Source organism: Scyliorhinus torazame, chromosome 14 (assembly GCF_047496885.1).
Source record: "Scyliorhinus torazame isolate Kashiwa2021f chromosome 14, sScyTor2.1, whole genome shotgun sequence".
NCBI lineage: Eukaryota > Metazoa > Chordata > Chondrichthyes > Carcharhiniformes > Scyliorhinidae > Scyliorhinus > Scyliorhinus torazame.
In genome coordinates, this window is record NC_092720.1 from 112,380,041 (window position 1) to 112,397,685 (window position 17,645).

The 17,645-nt window shown below is 47.4% G+C and overlaps 1 protein-coding gene across 1 annotated transcript; it reads left to right on the forward strand.

Annotated features, from left to right (window-relative positions):
• The first annotated feature begins 2,622 nt into the window (after positions 1-2,622).
• LOC140389343 (eotaxin-like) lies at positions 2,623-12,621 on the forward strand. Its single transcript, XM_072473509.1, has 4 exons — positions 2,623-2,658; positions 2,840-2,960; positions 8,510-8,587; positions 10,825-12,621. The coding sequence occupies exons 1-4, from the start codon at positions 2,625-2,627 to the stop codon at positions 10,871-10,873; spliced, it is 282 nt and encodes a 93-aa protein (XP_072329610.1). The 5' UTR covers positions 2,623-2,624; the 3' UTR covers positions 10,874-12,621.
• The last annotated feature ends 5,024 nt before the right edge of the window (positions 12,622-17,645 follow it).

The window sequence follows — 17,645 nt, forward strand, 5'->3', positions numbered from 1 at the left end:
CCCCAAGTGCTCGATCGAACTGCTTCCTGAAAACATACAACGCTTTGGCTTCAACTACTTTCTGTGGTAACGAATTCCACAGGCCAACCACTCTCTGGGTGAAGACAATTCTCCTCATCTCTGTCCCATATCCTCAGACTGTGCTCCCTGGTTCTGGACACCCCCACCTCAGGAACATCCTTATTGCATATATCCCGTCTAGTACTGTTAGAATTTTATAGGTTTCTATGAGATCCCCCCCCTCATTCTCTGAACTCCAGCAAATAAAATCTTAATCGACTCAATCTCTCCTCATACGTCCATCCTGCCATCCCAGGAATCAGCCTGGTAAACCTTCGCTGCACTCCCTCTATAGCAAGAACATCCTTCCTCAGATAAGGAAGGCCTTGTATAATTGCAGCAAGACATCCCTGTTCCTGTACTTGAATCCTCTCGCTATGAAGGTCAACATAACATTTGCCTTCTTTACCGCCTGCTGCACCTGCATGTTGATAGAATGGTAGTCTCTGAATTTTTTATCCATTTCCAGTGACATGGGGTTCCCACAGAGTCTCATGAATGCCGTCAATAACTCTTGCACCTTGAAAAGACCATTATCCTGGCAGAGCCACTCTCATTCCACTTCTCACTGTTGAGGGGAAAAAATAACTTATTCGATGCTCCAGGCAAATTGGTGGCAGACCCTTTAAATCATGCTTGTGATGCGGACCCTTGTGCTGCTGAAGACATGTTCAACCGTGAATGATTAGCACAGGCATTCAGAGGAGATTCAGAGTTCATGTTAGTGAAATGAGCACCAAATCAACACAAACAGCTTTTGACACCATGATTGGGCCTCTTCTGATGTTTCTAGCCAATGAACGAGGCAGAGAGGCCAGTGCTCATTTCAGCATCGGGTGCCAAGCAGACCAAGTCTTTATTGAGCAGTGGTGCCACTAGTGTTGTTGAAAACCTTCAAGCTTCTGTGCAGCTGATATCAGTGGCACCACCATTCAGACAGAAAGGGAAAGGTTCAGAGAGAGAAAGGCCCAGTGAGAGAGAATGAGCACCACAAAAGGGCAGAAGTCGTTTATAGTTATTTACAGTAGGGCTGTGCATGTTGTATTAGTGAGCCACTTATGAGCTCAAAAAAGACCAATATTTTGCCCAATAGTTTCAGCATTTTGCTTCATCAAATTGAGAGTGTCCACTTATGGGTCGACCCGGTCCAATCATAAACACAGCAGACAGCTTTCTGCTAAGGTTATCTGGGACAGGGCAGGGTGGCACCCTGGCACGCCCCAGGCACTTGGGCACCTTGGCACTGCCAGACTGGCACCTTGGCACTGCCAGACTGGCACCCTAGCAGTGCCCCGGCACCCTGAATCATTGAAACGGGCCCAATATATCTGAAATTCCTACATTCATCTCAATCTATAAAGAACTAGACAGCCTTGCCAGAGAAAACCCTTTCAAGCTTAGAAGCAAAAAGCATCGAAGCAAAAGCTTGAACTCCTGAAAGACATTAACTGAAAACCATCATAGTGCATCTGAGATCATTTATCCTTTTTACTTTATCATCATTTTTGTTCCCTCTCCACCACCCTTTCCCTCTATTTTGTCTGTGTGTGTGTGTGTGTGTGTCTGGGGCAAGTTGGAAAGTGGAGGCTTGGGAAAGGAGTATTAGGTAGCCAGTTTCATTTATTGTCATTTTAAGTATATTACTGTTAAATAATAAAAGAATATTTATGGTATATTTACAAACCTGGCGACTGCGGTTCATTGAGCTCAGCCAAGGCCCTCAGGTATTTTAAAATAACATCTAATTTCACTTGTGTTACCACTCTGGGTCAAGTGAGGCTGGAATTGACTGCGCACTAGCCCAGGATGTTGTGACACTTGAAGGGTCCAATTAACTAGTTGTTCGGAGGTTTGTGTGCTCCCTATGATGTCTCAACTTTGTGTCTCCTTGTTCCCAACAAAGACCCTTGATGTGTTTAATGCTTTCCCAAATGAGCCTCTCCATTTTGGTTGGTCAAAAGCCAGTGACACCTATGAGTTGTTGTGGATACCTGACCTCTTCATTGATGCTTTGGTTTATGATGCTGCAGTGATGCACCTTAGGAAGTTTTATCAAAAGTAAAAGGTGCCTCTATAAATATAAGTTGTTCTTGGTGTCATATTTACATCAATTAGCCCAATACAGCAAGAAAAGCTTATGTTGTTATACTTGAATTTAAGACACAAAAATTAGTGGGTCCTTAAAATAGTTGGTTAATTCCACGAACTTAAAAGAAATAGAATTAATGAATCATCTTAGCAAATGAGCTCTCCACTGCGATTTTATTAAATATTTAGGTGGTATTCGCCCCTCAGGTCAAGTTTGCCCCCAAACTTCCCCAAATTAATTTGCTCAACCATAAACAAATATAAACATGTGGGCATGTCTGATGCTTCATTTCCTTTGCGTAGTTTCTGATACTATATTCAGGTATGGACAGAGGATGAGGTTTTTTTATTTAAGTGCAACAATTTGCGAGCTATGAGACTCATTTGTTTCTCAAAGCTAACAGATAAGGAACATCTGACTGTTAAAAATGCAGCATATGTTAAGTAGGAGATCTCATCTTATTCTGTCCGTGGTGATGATTGGCTCTATTACCTTGGCTGCTGGGTCATGTAAGTTGGGTAAAAATTTAATTTTTTAAAGCGTGTTTACTTAGCCATGTTAAAAATTTAGTTTAGAAAGCAATGATTTGCCAATTTTTGAGAGAAGCATGTTGCCTGATATGAATGAAAGAGAAATCTTCGCTTTGTCTTGAGGATGTGCTGATTCTGGACTATCCGTTTCGCTTTTCAGATCGACGGCCAGGCAAGATTAGGGTAAACTGCTGCGAGTCTGTGTCCCGGAAGGAGGTCAATTTTGACATCACACGATACAGGATTCAGTCTGAGTTTAAGCCTTGCGTAAAAGCTGTTATGTAGGTATCCTGTTTTGAAGCAAATTGTTTGTCCCATAAAATGCTGTTGATTTCAATTGTAGAAAATGAATCTCTAAGGAAGAAAACAAGTGTCATTCATCAAGATAAATGGGGGTTAACGGGCAGCACGGTAGCACAAGTGGATATCACTGTGGCTTCACAGCGCCAGGGTCCCAGGTTCGATTCCCCGCTGGGTCACTGTCTGTGCGGAGTCTGCACGGTCTCCCCGTGTCTGCGTGGGTTTCCTCCGGGTGCTCCGGTTTCCTCCCACAGTCCAAAGTCGTGCAGGTTCGGTGGATTGGCCATGATAAATTGCCCTGAGTGACCAAAAAGGTTAGGAGGGGTTATTGGGTTACGGGAATAGGGTGGAAGTGAGGGCTTAAGTGGGTCGGTGCAGACTCGATGGGCTGAATGGCCTCCTTCTGCACTGTATGTTCTATGTTCTATTAATGGGCATTGTCAACAGGCTTCTGTGATACGTTGGATTGCACACGGTCTACTAAAGGGAGTGAGGTTTTTAGGTTGTATATATTCTCATATTCTTACAACATTAATTTTAATTGAGTGATCCTAATAACATTATGAATTACATCAATGCCGCTCGAATAATTTATTATAAAAGCACTCAAGGGCAGCACAGTGGCGCAGTGAGTAGCACTGTTACCTCACGGCGCCGAGGTCCCAGGATCGATCCCGGCTCTGGGTCACTGTCCGTGTGGAGTTTTCACATTCTCCCTGTGTTTGCGTGGGCTTCACCCCCACAACCCAAAGATGTGCAGGCTAGGTGGATTGGCCACACTAAATTGCCCCTTAATTGGGAAAAATGAATTGGGTACTCCAAATTTATTTTTAAAAAGCACTCAAGCCTCTCAGTTGAACTCCTATTTTAGGTTGAAAGCGACCATTTCATTTTTGTACGACTGATTGAATAAGTTTGCAGAGTTGAAATATAGAAAGCATTTTTTATTATTGTTGAGAACTTGGCGCTTTTGAACAGGCAAGGACACCTTTTATCCTTCTCTTTGGTGAGTGAAGAAACACAGACTGATGTGGTACTGAGCTAGCTAGAGTTCGGGTTATACAGTTATACAGATTTCTGTGATCTCACTTAGGGCTGCAGTGGGGTTGAGAATGGAGTTGCGGTACTTTAATATCTGGTGATAGCTGCTGCATGGCTTCTTGTTTCGACATTGGGTGAAACGGATTCAGACTCAGCTATGATACCCCCCATAGTGGAATAGTCTACTGACAATCAGAGTGCAACGTGAAACATGAAGACTGGTTACTCAGGGAAACTAATAGAGGCCATCAGTGATGCAAGGTACTGAGTGTGGTGATATGCATCACTGTAAATACACAAGGGGTTCATGTAAATACACGTAGACTAGATAGACACTAGAGGGAGCACCAGAGACATGGCACACAGACATTCAACCATTAGGTCAGTAAGATAGGACACGACCAATGGGCAGTCACGATACACACAGAGGTGACACTACCACAGGAGGGCATTATACCAACCCATACAAAAGGACACAGCACACATGCTCAGTCTCTTTCCAGTGGAGACTCTCAGTGAGTACACAGGGTTGATTCAACACATCACACCCACCACGTGGATTGTAGCAGACTGGTTAGTTAGTCTGAGTAGCTATAGCAGGATTAACAGGAGAGTCGAATCCAAGTAGGAGAATCGTTAACAGTAATAAACGTGTTAAAGCTATCTCCAAGTCTGAACCTTCCTTTGTCAGAGTGCACATCAAGGAAGCAGCGTGTGCTACGTCAAGTGCATAACAAAACACTGAGTATCACACAAAACAGAGTCTTTGCCTTTATGAGGGAAACAAATAATTTTAAAAGGGCAATGCTGTTTGAGGGCTGGCATCACGTCTTGAGTAGATTAATTTTATCTTTAAAACACTGAGTTAAGTCATTTTTAATAAAACAGCTAAAATTTGTTTTGAGAACGAAAGGGAGAGAGAAAGAAAAAGAGAGAGTGGGAGTGAAAGAGAGAGAGAGGAAGAGTGAGATCCAACGTTAGCAGCCATGCATCAGCCGTAGGTTAGGGCACAAAGAGGCGTGTTTACTAGTTCACAATCAAATCACCAACTCTCCCCGGAGGGTCTCCTTTTATGCTAGAAGGGGTACACCTGTGAAGGGGAAGTCCTACCCCATTACTGGGGAAGTTCATATTCCCCGGAGGGCACGGGAAACCTGGTGGTTCCTATCCTATGATCTCCGCTGGGGTTATAACAGAAAGAAAGAAAGACTTGCATCATAGAAATTTACAGGATATACGTAGGCCATTTAGCCCACCATATCTGCAACAACCGACCAATAGCCACCCAATTTTCAGCTCTTTACCTGGAGTTCTGAAGGGTGTGGCAGTCAGTTTTTCTTCACATGCCCTTTAAATGTCGTGAAGGCTTGTCTATATTTATACCTTTTCACGCAGGATCTATCCCACCCTCAGTGAAATAATTTCTCTTTAAATCCCCTCTAAACTTCCAGCCACTCACCCTAAACTCATCCCTGCGCATGGGCTCCTCAAACAAGGGAATAGGATCTTCCTACCCACTCTACCGACAACCCCCATGATTCTGATGACTTATTAGATCTCCCCTCAGCCTCCAATGTTCCAAATGAAATGACCTGAGCCTATTCAAGCTCAAATTCTCCAGTCCAGGCAATATCCAAGTCAACATCCTGGAACTCTCTCACTAACATCACTGTGAGTGCACCTGCATCACATGGACTACACAAGTTCAATAAAGCTGCTCACCATCACCTTCTCAAAGGTAATAAAGGATGGGCAACGAAGGCCGAGCCAGTGATGCTCACATGCCCCTGGAAATAATTGAAAAAATCCTTGTAAACCTCCTTTGTAGCCTCTATATTGCAATCACATCTTTCCTATCGTGCGATGACAAGAACTGTAGGCCTTTCAGACCTCCAGCTGTAGCCTAACTAGTGCTTTATACAGTTCCAGTATAACCTCCTAGCTCTTATGTCCTATGCCTTAGCTTATCAAAGCAAGTATCTCATATGCCTTTTTAACCACTTTGTGAACCTGTCAAGCCACCTTTAGGAATCTGTGGGCATGCTCTCCAAGCTCGCTCTGTTCACTTTTCACTATCCTGCAGTTTATTATCTATTTCCTTGCCTAGCCTTCCCCAAATGAATTGCCTCATACTCTTCTAGATTGAATTCCATTTTCCACTGTTCTGCGCATGGCTATCATGCAGTCTGCAGCTTTCGTCTTTATTTTTCACCTCACAACCAATGTTTGCATCATCTGCAAGCTTCTGAATCATAATCCCTACATTCAAGGCCACATTTCTGACATATACCTCAGAAAGCAAGAGACCAATAGTACTCAGCAATATACCTATTGTTCTGAGCAAGAGAACTATACTACTGAGCAAAAGACCTATAGTACTGTACAAGAGACTGTTCGTACTGAGCAAGGGACCGATAGTACTGAGCAAGATACCTATTGTTCTGAGCGAGAGAACTATACTACTGAGCAAAAGACCTATAGTACGAGCAAGAGACTGTTCATACTGAGCAAGAGACCTATACGACTGAGCAAGAGACCTATTGTTCTGAGCAAGAGACCTATACGACTGAGAAAAAGACCTATAGTACTGAGCAAGAGATTGATAGTACTGAGCAAGAGACCTATAGTACTGAGCTAGAGACCGATAGTACTGAGCAAGAGACGGCTAGTACTGAGCAAGAGACAGCTAGTACTGAGCATGAAACCTATAGTCTGGAGCAAGAGACCGATAATACAGAGCAGGAGACCTATATTTTGAGCAAGAGACTGATAGTACTGATCAAGAGACCTAGAGTATTGAGCAAGAGACCGATCGTACTGAGCAAGAGACCTATAGTACTGAGCAAGAGAAGGCTAGTACTGAGCAAGAGACCACTAGTACTGAGCAAAAGACCAATAGCACTGATCAAGAGACCTACAGTACTGAGCAAGAGACCGATCGTACTGAGCAAGAGACCTATAGTACTGAGCAAGAGAAGGCTAGTACTGAGCAAGAGACCACTGGTACTGAGCAAGAGACCAACAGTACTGAGCCCTGCAGAACCCACTGGAAACAGTCTTCCAGTCACAGGAATACCCATCGATCACTAAACTTCATTCCCCTTTGCAAACAGAAAGCTTCCAAAAATCAGGAAAGGAGATGACAAACCTTTTAATTTCTTTTCGGCTGTTGAGCAAGGAATAAACTATGATCAGAACATCAGGAGAACCTCCTTGCCTCCCTGAAGTCAAGCCAGCTTAGCTGCTCATTCTATGGAGTTAGGCCTTAACCTTTTTTATCCCAAAGCAGGTAGATAGAATTAAGACGCAGATCAGCAATGGTCTAATTGAATGACAAAACAGGCTCATTGCACTGAATTAAAAACAGAAATTGTTGGAAACACTCAGCAGCTCAGACAGCAGCTGCAGAGAGAGGAACAGGGATAATGTTTCAAGGCGACGATTGTCCTGTTGACCTGAAATGACTGTTTCATGCCACAGATGTTGCGCCATCTGCTGAGTGCTTCCAGCATCTTTAACTTTATTTTAAATTTGCAGCATCTACAGTATCTTACTTTTGTGTGGTTGGACTGAAAGGCATATTCCATGTTGTTAAAAGACACACAGTGAGAGATTAACAGACCGGACACAGGTTTAACACTCCAGTACAAAGGGATAACATGAAAAGGGACAGGTGAATGCTCATCATGAACAGCACAGGAAATCTATAGATTTTCTGAAAATCGTGAGAAGGTAATATTCACAGACAAACCCTCAAATGGTAATCTCATCACCACAGTCTGGGAAGAAACTCGGTGGAAGTAAATTGCTACTCGATCCACACAGTTAGAAACCAGGCTCGGACTGCAGATTGTCAAAGATCCTGAGATCATTACATGCAAGAGTCAATGTGCTGGGAAAAAAAAAAAGAAATAGCGTTACTGGCAAAGATGGATTTAACTAAACAGGATTAAAAAGAATTAAAACAAATCCGTTGCTGTTTGTCATTTTTATCAATGACCTAGAGGAGGGCGCAGAAGGGTGGGTGAGTAATGGCTAGCACGAGGGGACATAGCCTTAAACTGAGGGGTAATAGATATAGGTCAGAGGTTGGTTCTTTACGCAAAGAGTAGTGAGGCCGTGGAATGCCCTACCTGCAACAGTAGTGTACGCGCCAACATTGAGGGCATTTAAAAGTTTATTGGATAAGCATATGGATGATAATGGCATAGTGTAGGTTAGATGGCTTTTGTTTTTTGACTTCCCATGTCGGTGCAACATTGTGGGCCGAAGGGCCTGTACTGCGCTGTATTGTTCTATGTTCTATGTTCTATTTCAGAAACTATTGTCTTTTAACTTTGAAATGTATTATTTTGCATTATTTTGGAGAATGTTGCATCAAAGTGATTCGCAGCTGGGTATCTTTGTGTTTTTTTCTCAAATGGGAAACATCCTCCTTTTTGTTTATTGTCCTTTGAGCAAAATGACTATAATTTATCTTCTCGTTTAGATTTTACACCAAAGACAAGGGACTATTTTGTGCTAATCCTAAAGCACCATGGGTGCGGAAGAAGATCAGAAAACTGCAGTAAGTAGGACGCGGTTGCTTTCGAATCCTGTTTAATGCTGGTGTATCTGCCACGGCACAAGATTTACAGATGCCAAATGGCAAAGTTGGCAGGAAAGTTACAATTCAACATCGTAAGTGACTAACTGGAACACTTACAAACCATGGGGCGGGATTCTCAAATAATGGGGCTATGTCCCCACACCAGTGTGAAAAGCGGCCCCAACCACTCCAGCATCAACGGTCCCTGATAATGGGAACTGTCCCCTTCCTAGGGGGCTAGGTCAGCGGCGGAGTGGTCCTCGCAGCTCCAGTCGGCGCGGAACAGCCGATGTGATTCCGCGCATGCGCGAGGGTTCCCTTCACCGCGCTGACCCCCGGGCAATATGGTGGAGCCCTACAAGGGCCCAGCGCGGCGGGACATAGGCCCCCATGGAACCAGCCCGCCGGCTGATCGGTAGGCCCCGATCGTGGGCCAGGCCACCGTGGGGGCCACCCCCCGGGTCGGATCCCCCCCGCCCCCTCCAGGATGGCCCCCGCAGACTCACCTTCCAGGACCTGCCGTGTGGGACCTGAGTAACCCATGCCGGCGGGACTCGGCAGAACTCGTCGGCCACTCGGCCCATCGAGGCCCGGAGAATCGCCGGGGGGGGGGGGGCTGCTTTCAACGGCCCCCGACCGGCGTAGTGGGAATCCCGCGGGCGCCCGAGAATCAGCGGGGGAGAATTGGGAAGCCGGGGCACGGGACGCGATTCTCATGTCCCCCTGGGGATTCTCCGACCTGACACAGGGTCGGAGAATCCCGGCCATGAACTTCTGTTGCTTTACATAATAAATGCAAGTTCTAAGGAATCAATGCCCAACCTATCTAATTCTAAACTGGTGGTGGTAAAGCAGACCCTCTTTTAATGCCAATCCTTTGAAAAGCACAAACTCTCCTGTCAACGGCACCAATTCCAGTGCACTGACCTTCATTGGGTGGAACATAATGCCTTCCCCTGTGGTATTATTCTACATGCCAGTAAAGTAAGTGTTAATAAAATGTACACAGAGAGCCACTAAATGGAGCTAGTCTCAGAAGTATTTAAGGGATGATGCAGAGCCTTGTGGGACAGAAGGTTGGAGTAGGAGATAGGAGCAGGAGCTGGCTAGAAGGACTGAAGATAGTGAGAGAGCAAGAGTGTAGTTTATTATGTTAGTGAGTTAGATAGTGAGTATAGTTTATGTGATTAACCAACTGTTTGTTTCTTAGGGATAAGTGTTGAATCCAGTTAGTAAGTACTGTTCAATAAAATAGTTTTGTTGGTTTACAAGAGGCATTGTTCTCTGATCAACACTACACATCAAAACCATCCAGATAGAGCAAGTCAGAGAACAACACAAACCCCAGGTGAGTTTGCAGGGGGGAGGCATTTAAATGAATCAGAGAGTTCAGGATGAAGACTCCGCTGCCTTCTCATCTCTGCCCTGATTATACTCGGGGCACAAAGGCTTGTGAACAGCCTTACTATCTAGCATCAATTGAAGCTCTTACGGGCCACATCCCATGTCTGCTAGTGCTCAACCAGCGGTGGGTGAGGCAGTTGCCACGTAGGGAGCACAAAATGAAAACCTGCAATGTGATCCCGGGGATCGCTTCTTGTCAGGACTCAGTGCCTGGCTGAGGGGCCTGGCATCAGAAATGGGAGAATCTGCTGAGAGCCATTCCCTGTGTTTTCTTCCAACCACCTTCCCTCCTTGAACCAGAAACCTCCTCCCGTCGACCAATCATGCCCTCACACACCTGTGGTCTGTGGACTCACTGACCCTGGGGCTCTGGTGGGCACGCTGCCAGAAGTTTCCACTGGTGGCCCTGACAGCAATGAAGAATTGCTAGCCTCTGCTTGGCTGGCAACTCTTGGGAGCAGGATATCCACCCCTGGGGTCCTTGATCCTGGGGAAGGCCCACCACTGGCCACTAAAGTGCCTGACTGACATTTAATCGAGGAGACTTTCTCTATAGGATGTGACACAGGGCTTTCACAAGCTCTCCAGGCAATGGACGAGTATCGCCTGGATTAAATTCCACCCATTGCATGTGTGTGGCAGTACATATTGAAACTCTGCCTCCCTCTCTGTACAGACTGGTGGAACAGTACCATAGCTCCCTGACTATATTGTTGTTCCTGCTCCAATGGGCAGAACCTCGGAAAGCAATCTGAAATGCTTTAATTGGATTTTAACTGAATCAGTCTAAATTGTTTAATTCTTTATTTTAGCGGACCTGGTGCTCGCCTGCCTAAGAGAATAATTGAGTTTCTCCACTGAAGAACGAAGAAAAGTGAAGAGTCCAGCAAAGTCTTAATGAAAATTATCGCTCTGTCTTATAATAATTCCTGCTTCATCTTTGAAATGACCATTATTTTTACTGAACTTAACAGATTGCTGTAACAAATGTTAGAATGTTAACCAGTCTCTGGACTATAAAATATACATATAGGCATTAAATATTTCCCATATTGCTCTCTCTGAGTGCTGTCCCCACACCTAGGGCACAACTCAGTGGACTTGAGTTAAAGACCGCTGAATGGCACATTTAGCGGCTCCGAGAAACACCCAGCTATTTAATGGAACTTTGACCTCTTATTCAGCCTCAGGGAGATACTCTCCACCAAGGCCGCACTCAGAGGGATTTCCTGTGAGGGTGAGATCCAGATTACTATGTCTCGAGAGATTCCTTTGAACACTGCGAGACATATGGGGCATCCCAAATCTCACAAGATACCTCTCGCGAGATTCAACAGTCTCATCCCGACATGCTGAATAGCATCCCTAATCTTTCTAGGAAGCTCTTCAGAATAAAGAGACAGTCTCTTTAAAAAAACTATTGCTTTAAATAACAGTTGCTCTAAGGAGGGAATATTTCAGAGTTAATGGGGTCCTGTAGCGCTATATAAATAAACAACAGCATCCTTTCTTTGAAACTGCCTGGATTTTTCAATCAAGAGGTTTTAAAAAATAAATGGTCTGTGAAATTGAATGTAAACAATGCAGTTCAAAGCTTTTAGGCTCCTAAGCTTGTAGAGAGGCTTCAATAAGTTAAAGAGTAATGAAATTGACTGTGAAAATAACTGCTTCAAATGTTTCCACCACATTACGGGGAATACTTTTACCTTCATCTCACAGATCTTTGAACTTCACATATTGGCAGAGAGTTTAAAGGGTTTAAGGCTACAGATAGGAAGACTTTCACTTTATTCTGAGCTATCTTTAATATTGGCATGCTGATGGAGAGTTTAAAGGGTTTAAAGGTTGCAGATGGGAAGACAGCCAAAGGATCCCATCCCAGAAAAGGCCCCTGACCTGAGCCCCTCCAGCCCAGCCCAAACCCTCCTGATCCCATTAAGGACCCCCTTCGACACCCTGAAGGCAAGTATAGAGAAGGTATTCATCTATTTTCTCCCCTTCGGTTTGCAAGTCACCGGGTTCCCGTTTCTCGGCTCTTGCACCCATTCACACTAGCGTGACTCCCAGCTGGGTGGGCTGGAGCATCCCTGGAGGCAGGTGAATCATTGATCCTGCCCAATATTGATATTAATATTAGATTTACTGAAGTGTTTGCATGTTCCCTCTGGGTCTAGGCAAGAACCTTGTCAGGACTGGTGGGGTGGACTGGGAGATGGGCTACAGGTTTGATGCCCGGAATGAAACCCGTTTTTTGCCTACCAACAGATTATCCGGGCTATCGCAAATCTGGCTGCTAGCTCGTGGCCCTGGAGAATCCCCTGATAGTCTTTAGGGGCCAAAATATTATGCAAACTGCATATTAAAGTGAATTGTCCAACCTCCTCCAAATGTTCAGCAGGTTGACATTGTAGGTATTTGATACTAGCGTCAAAAATATGTCGGGTAAGGGTATTGTGATGTCAGACAGCATCTAATGCTGACACCTAACTTGCCATTTCTGGGCTCACTGTTCCAGTTAACACATTCTCTCTTAAATATGCCAGCTCTTAACACATCATCATTCAACTTGCACCTGGTTCTTGCTGAGTTTTGGAAGTAGTGGATGTTTAAAGGAGATTAGAAAAGTTGAAAAAGTCTGTTGGGGATGGGTGGGTGTTGGACATTAGGAAGGCTACTTGAAAGCCAGTGAGTACAGCACTTGCTCCCAGTCATGGGTGCGATGGTTACAATCCCCATTGGAGTGCAGCATCAGAAGGAAATAAAGTCAAAGCTGCGAAGAGGCAGAGGGAGCAGGAGGAGTGTTCTTAGCTGTAGGCCTCACACGCTTCAGACCTTCAAAGAGCATTACTCCTACCTGCACCTAAGTCAGAGCAAATAGTAAGGAAAATGGTGCGGTTGGTAGGATATGGCCTGTGCAGATGCATCCACTAACCTTGGCCACTTGTTCGAGTTTGTAAAGTATCTTATGGCACAGCATCCAGGTCCTCAGGCACGATGTGGCTCTGACCATCACAGCCACCTGCTGCCACTACCTTCTCAGCGCTTTCCTGATCTGGAAGACCTCCATGCCCCACCTAAACCTTTGGCCTCTAGTCTACTATGCGCAGCAAAATTTTCAACATGGCATCCATAAACCTTGGGCCAACCTCTCTGGCCTATTGTCTCATTTCTGCTGCTTTGAATGCCCACCAAGTCTTCCCCTTTCCTCCAAGCTATTGCACCACCCGCCGCAGCCAGAATGCACTTAGTCTTTAAGAGCTGGAGACTGGTTTTATGCAGCAGGCGAGCATTAAGTAGTGCAAACTGGGCCCCTTGCTGAGGTTAACCACTCAGTACCAGACTCCATGCCATTATTATTATAATTAGCAGGCAGCAGACAGTTTTCATGCTGCCTCCATTACTTTGAAGAGGCACGGGTTAATCATGCTTCGCAACCCCCATACTTAATTCAGAGGCAATCGCAATTTTAACCCCATGAGTATTTTTGATACATTTGCAAAATCTTGATGGATTGGATTGGATTGGATTTGTTTATTGTCACGTGTACCGAGGTACAGTGAAAAGTATTTTTCTGCGAGCAGCTCAACAGATCATTAAGTACATGAGAAGAAAAGGGAATAAAAGAAAATACATAATAGGGCAACACAACATATACAATGGAACTACATAAGCACTGGCAGCGGATGAAGCATACAGGGTGTAGTGTTAATGAAATCAGTCCATAAGAGGGTCATTTAGGAGCCTGGTGACAGTGGGGAAGAAGCTGTTTTGAGTCTGCTCGTGTGTGTTTTCAGACTTTGAAAAGTAGCTTCCTTTTCAAAGAAATGCTTGTATTGAAATCTGTTCTTCAACAATATTCTGTCATCGCAATGTAATCAAAATAAAGTAAATATTTTTCAGTGTGAAGACATATGCAGTTTTATTTCAATTTTACTTTATAGAGGGCAGCAAGGTGCCGCAATGGTTAACATTGTTGCCTCATGGCGCTGAGGTCCCAGGTTCGATCCTGGCTCTGGGTCACTGTCCGTGTGGAGTTTGTACATTCTCCCCGTGTTTGCTGGGTTTCGCCCTCACAGTCTAAAGAGGTCCAGTGTAGGTGGATTGGCCACACTAAATTGCCCCTTAATTGGAAAAAATGAGTTGGGTACTCTAAAATAAAAAATAAAAACTAACTTTGTAGTAATTTTAATGAAATGTTCACAGTCTAACTTGTCACTCTTATCGGTTAGACTGATGGGATGCCTTGGCAGGTTGAATCTAGTCCCTCCCCTTCCAGGTCGAGAGCGACGCGTCCGACGTAGCTCTGGTCGCCACCCTCAACCAAGCGGGCAGGCCCGTGGCTTTCTTCTCCCGCACTCTCCATGCCTCCGAAATTCGCCACTCCTCGGTCGAAAAAGGAGGCCCAGGCCATAGTAGAAGCTGTGCGACACTGGAGGCATTACCTGGCCGGCAGGAGATTCACTCTCCTCACGGACCAACGGTCGGTGGCCTTCATGTTCGATAATGCGCAGCGGGGCAAGATAAAAAACGACAAGATCTTGCTGTAGCGCACAAAGACTCCGTGAGACGAATAGAGTGAAGTCGATGAGGCTTTATTAAGCGTGTCTGTTCCCCAGCAGCCGGATAGTAAACTGGCCTGCGGGGAAAGACACCGGCTTCTTATACTTCGCCTTCAGGGCGGAGCTTGAGGTCAACGGCCAACCAGGACCCGGGATCTGTCAGCCAATGACATTAGGGCTTCCAGTCCCACATGACCCCCAATACATACTACCACATTCACCCCTTGTCAAAAATGAACCCGGCGGGGTGATGCTTCGTATGGTGGTAAGGGTTTACAGGGCTGGTCCTGGGAGGATAGAACAGTTACATGGTAGTACAGTATTGGACAGTATCGTCCTGTTACAACTATTTACAGAGGGTATAGGAAAAACAAAATGTTCATTGAACAGTCCATCTTTGTTTTACATCGACGCCACGAGTCGGTCGGGCGGTCTGGTCGTCCGTGTCGATCGCCTCGGCCCCGGCAGTGGTGGTGGTGCTTGTACCATTGTTGTCGCCTCCGGGAGCCGCACGGTTTCAGCTGTCGGTGCAAAGGGGAGGGGGACTGATCCTCCTGGGAAGGGGGCGGTTGGGTTGATGGTGTCGGGGGGGGGTGTGCGTGGTGCCGGCGGGCGCCAGATCCCGCAGGGAGACCGTGTCCTGTCGGCCGTCGGGGTACTCCACGTAGGCATACTGGGGGTTTGCGTGGAGGAGGTGAACCCTTTCGACCAACGGGTCCGCCTTATGTGCCCGCACGTGCTTTCGGAGCAGGATGGGTCCTGGGGCCGCCAGCCAGGTCGGCAGCGACGTTCCAGAGGAGGACCTCCTAGGGAAGACAAGGAGGGCATAATCCAGGCCATCAATAGTCCCTGGAGAGCACAGGTGGTAGTAGTGAAGACAGGGTAGAAACGAAGGATGGTCATTGACTATAGCCAGACCATCAATCGTCTCACGGAGTCTTTGTGCGCTACAATTTATTAAGCGTGTCTGTTCCCCAGCAGCCCGATAGTAAACTGGCCTGCGGGGAAAGACACGGCTTCTTATACTTCGCCTTCAGGGCGGAGCTTGAGGTCAACGGCCAACCAGGACCCGGGATCTGTCAGCCAATGACATTAGGGCTTCCAGTCCCACATGACCCCCAATACATACTACCACACTTGCGATGGAGGATCGAACTCTCCACCTACAATTACGAGATCTTGTACCGTCCCGGGAAGCTGAACGAGCCTCCTGATGCCCTATCCCGCGGCACTTGTGCCACCGCACAAGTAGACCGCCTCCGAACCCTCCACGAAGACCTCTGCCACCCGGGAGTCACCCGGTTCTTCCATTTCGTTAAGTCCCGAAACCTGCCTTACTCCATCGAGGAGGCCAGGACAGTCACCAGGGACTGCCAAATCTGCGCGGAGTGCAAACCGCACTTCTACCGACCAGAGAGGGGGCATCTGATTAAATTGATGCACAATCAATACTCTTGAGACCACGTGGAGTCATATCGATTCAGCTTTAATCAGATAGAACTGTACCCAGCAGCGATGTTACAGAAGTGAAGGCTGCTGGGACAGCACCGGTTCTTATACCCCGCCTCTCAGGGCGGGACTATGTACATTATCCAATGGTAGACCCCGCGGTCTAGCCAATGGTCATTCACCTCTCAGGTACTGCAATACCTGCCTGGTATTACCACACTGAGCTTTCTTCATTCAAACAGAGAGAGAGAGATCTCTTTTCCTGCACGTTGTCTGTGCACATGTGACTGACTGACTTCTTGGGCGAAATTCTCCGTTATCGGCGGAAACTCCGCCGATCGGCGCAAAAAACGGCGCAAATCCCACTTGCGTCACGTCATAAAAATGGGCTGATAGTCTGCGGCCCGAAATGGGTTAGCAGCGACGTAACGGGATCCGCGCTTGCGCAGTGGTTCACGCCGTGCAGCGTCTGCACAGCGTGACGGCTCATAAGGCCGCGCAGCTCTCCCCCACCCGACCGGAACACCCGACCGCAACACCCGACTTGATGGCTGGCCGTCGCTCAGCCCCGAGGTTCGAGTCACGCGATGTGGAGGCGCTCCTGGACGCGGTGGAGCAGAGGAGAGACGCCCTGTATCCCGGGCACGGCCGCAGAGTTGCCCCACGCCACAGCCGGCGTCTGTGGAGGGAGGTGGCAGAGGCCGTCACCGCTGTGGCCCTAACACCACGGACAGGCACCCAGTGCCACAAGAAGGTGAACGACCTCGTCAGAGCAGGCAGGGTGAGCCTCCCCCATATCCCCCATATCCCCCCTCCCCATATCCCCCATATCCCCCCTCCCCCATATCCCCCATATCCCCCCTCCCCCATATCCCCCTCCCCCATATCCCCCCTCCCCCATATCCCCCATATACCCCCTCCCCCATATCCCCCCTCCCCCATATCCCCCATATCCCCCCTCCCCCATATCCCCCCTCCCCCATATCCCCCCTCCCCCATATCCCCCCTCCCCCATATCCCCCCTCCCCCATATCCCCCCTCCCCCATATCCCCCATATCCCCCCTCCCCCATATCCCCCCCTCCCCCATATCCCCCCTCCCCCATATCCCCCCTCCCCATATCCCCCATATCCCCCCTCCCCCATATCCCCCCTCCCCCATATCCCCCCTCCCCCATATCCCCCATATCCCCCCTCCCCCATATCCCCCCCTCCCCATATCCCCCCTCCCCCATATCCCCCATATCCCCCCTCCCCCATATCCCCCCTCCCCCATATCCCCCCTCCCCCATATCCCCCCTCCCCATATCCCCCATATCCCCCCTCCCCCATATCCCCCCTCCCCCATATCCCCCCTCCCCCATATCCCCCATATCCCCCCTCCCCCATACCCCCCCTCCCCCATATCCCCCCTCCCCATATCCCCCCTCCCCCATATCCCCCATATCCCCCCTCCTCCATATCCCCCCTCCCCCATATCCCCCCCTCCCCCATCCCCCATATCCCCCATATCCCCAAGTGAATCCAGCCCTAACCTTAACCTCTGCAATGCACGCGCAACCGATGGCGTGCATTCATGTACCTGCCTAACACTGTTGCCTTTTACCCCTGCCACCACCCCCCCAC

What these genes read in the sequence shown, in the direction of transcription:
- LOC140389343 (XM_072473509.1), top strand. Translation starts at nt 2,625, where the DNA reads ATGATTGGCTCTATTACCTTGGCTGCTGGGTCAT. An exon ending in TACCTTGGCTGCTGGGTCAT is followed by an intron (nt 2,659 to 2,839) that starts GTAAGTTGGGTA and finishes TTCGCTTTTCAG; the next exon opens with ATCGACGGCCAGGCAAGATT. An exon ending in AAGAAGATCAGAAAACTGCA is followed by an intron (nt 8,588 to 10,824) that starts GTAAGTAGGACG and finishes TCTTTATTTTAG; the next exon opens with CGGACCTGGTGCTCGCCTGC.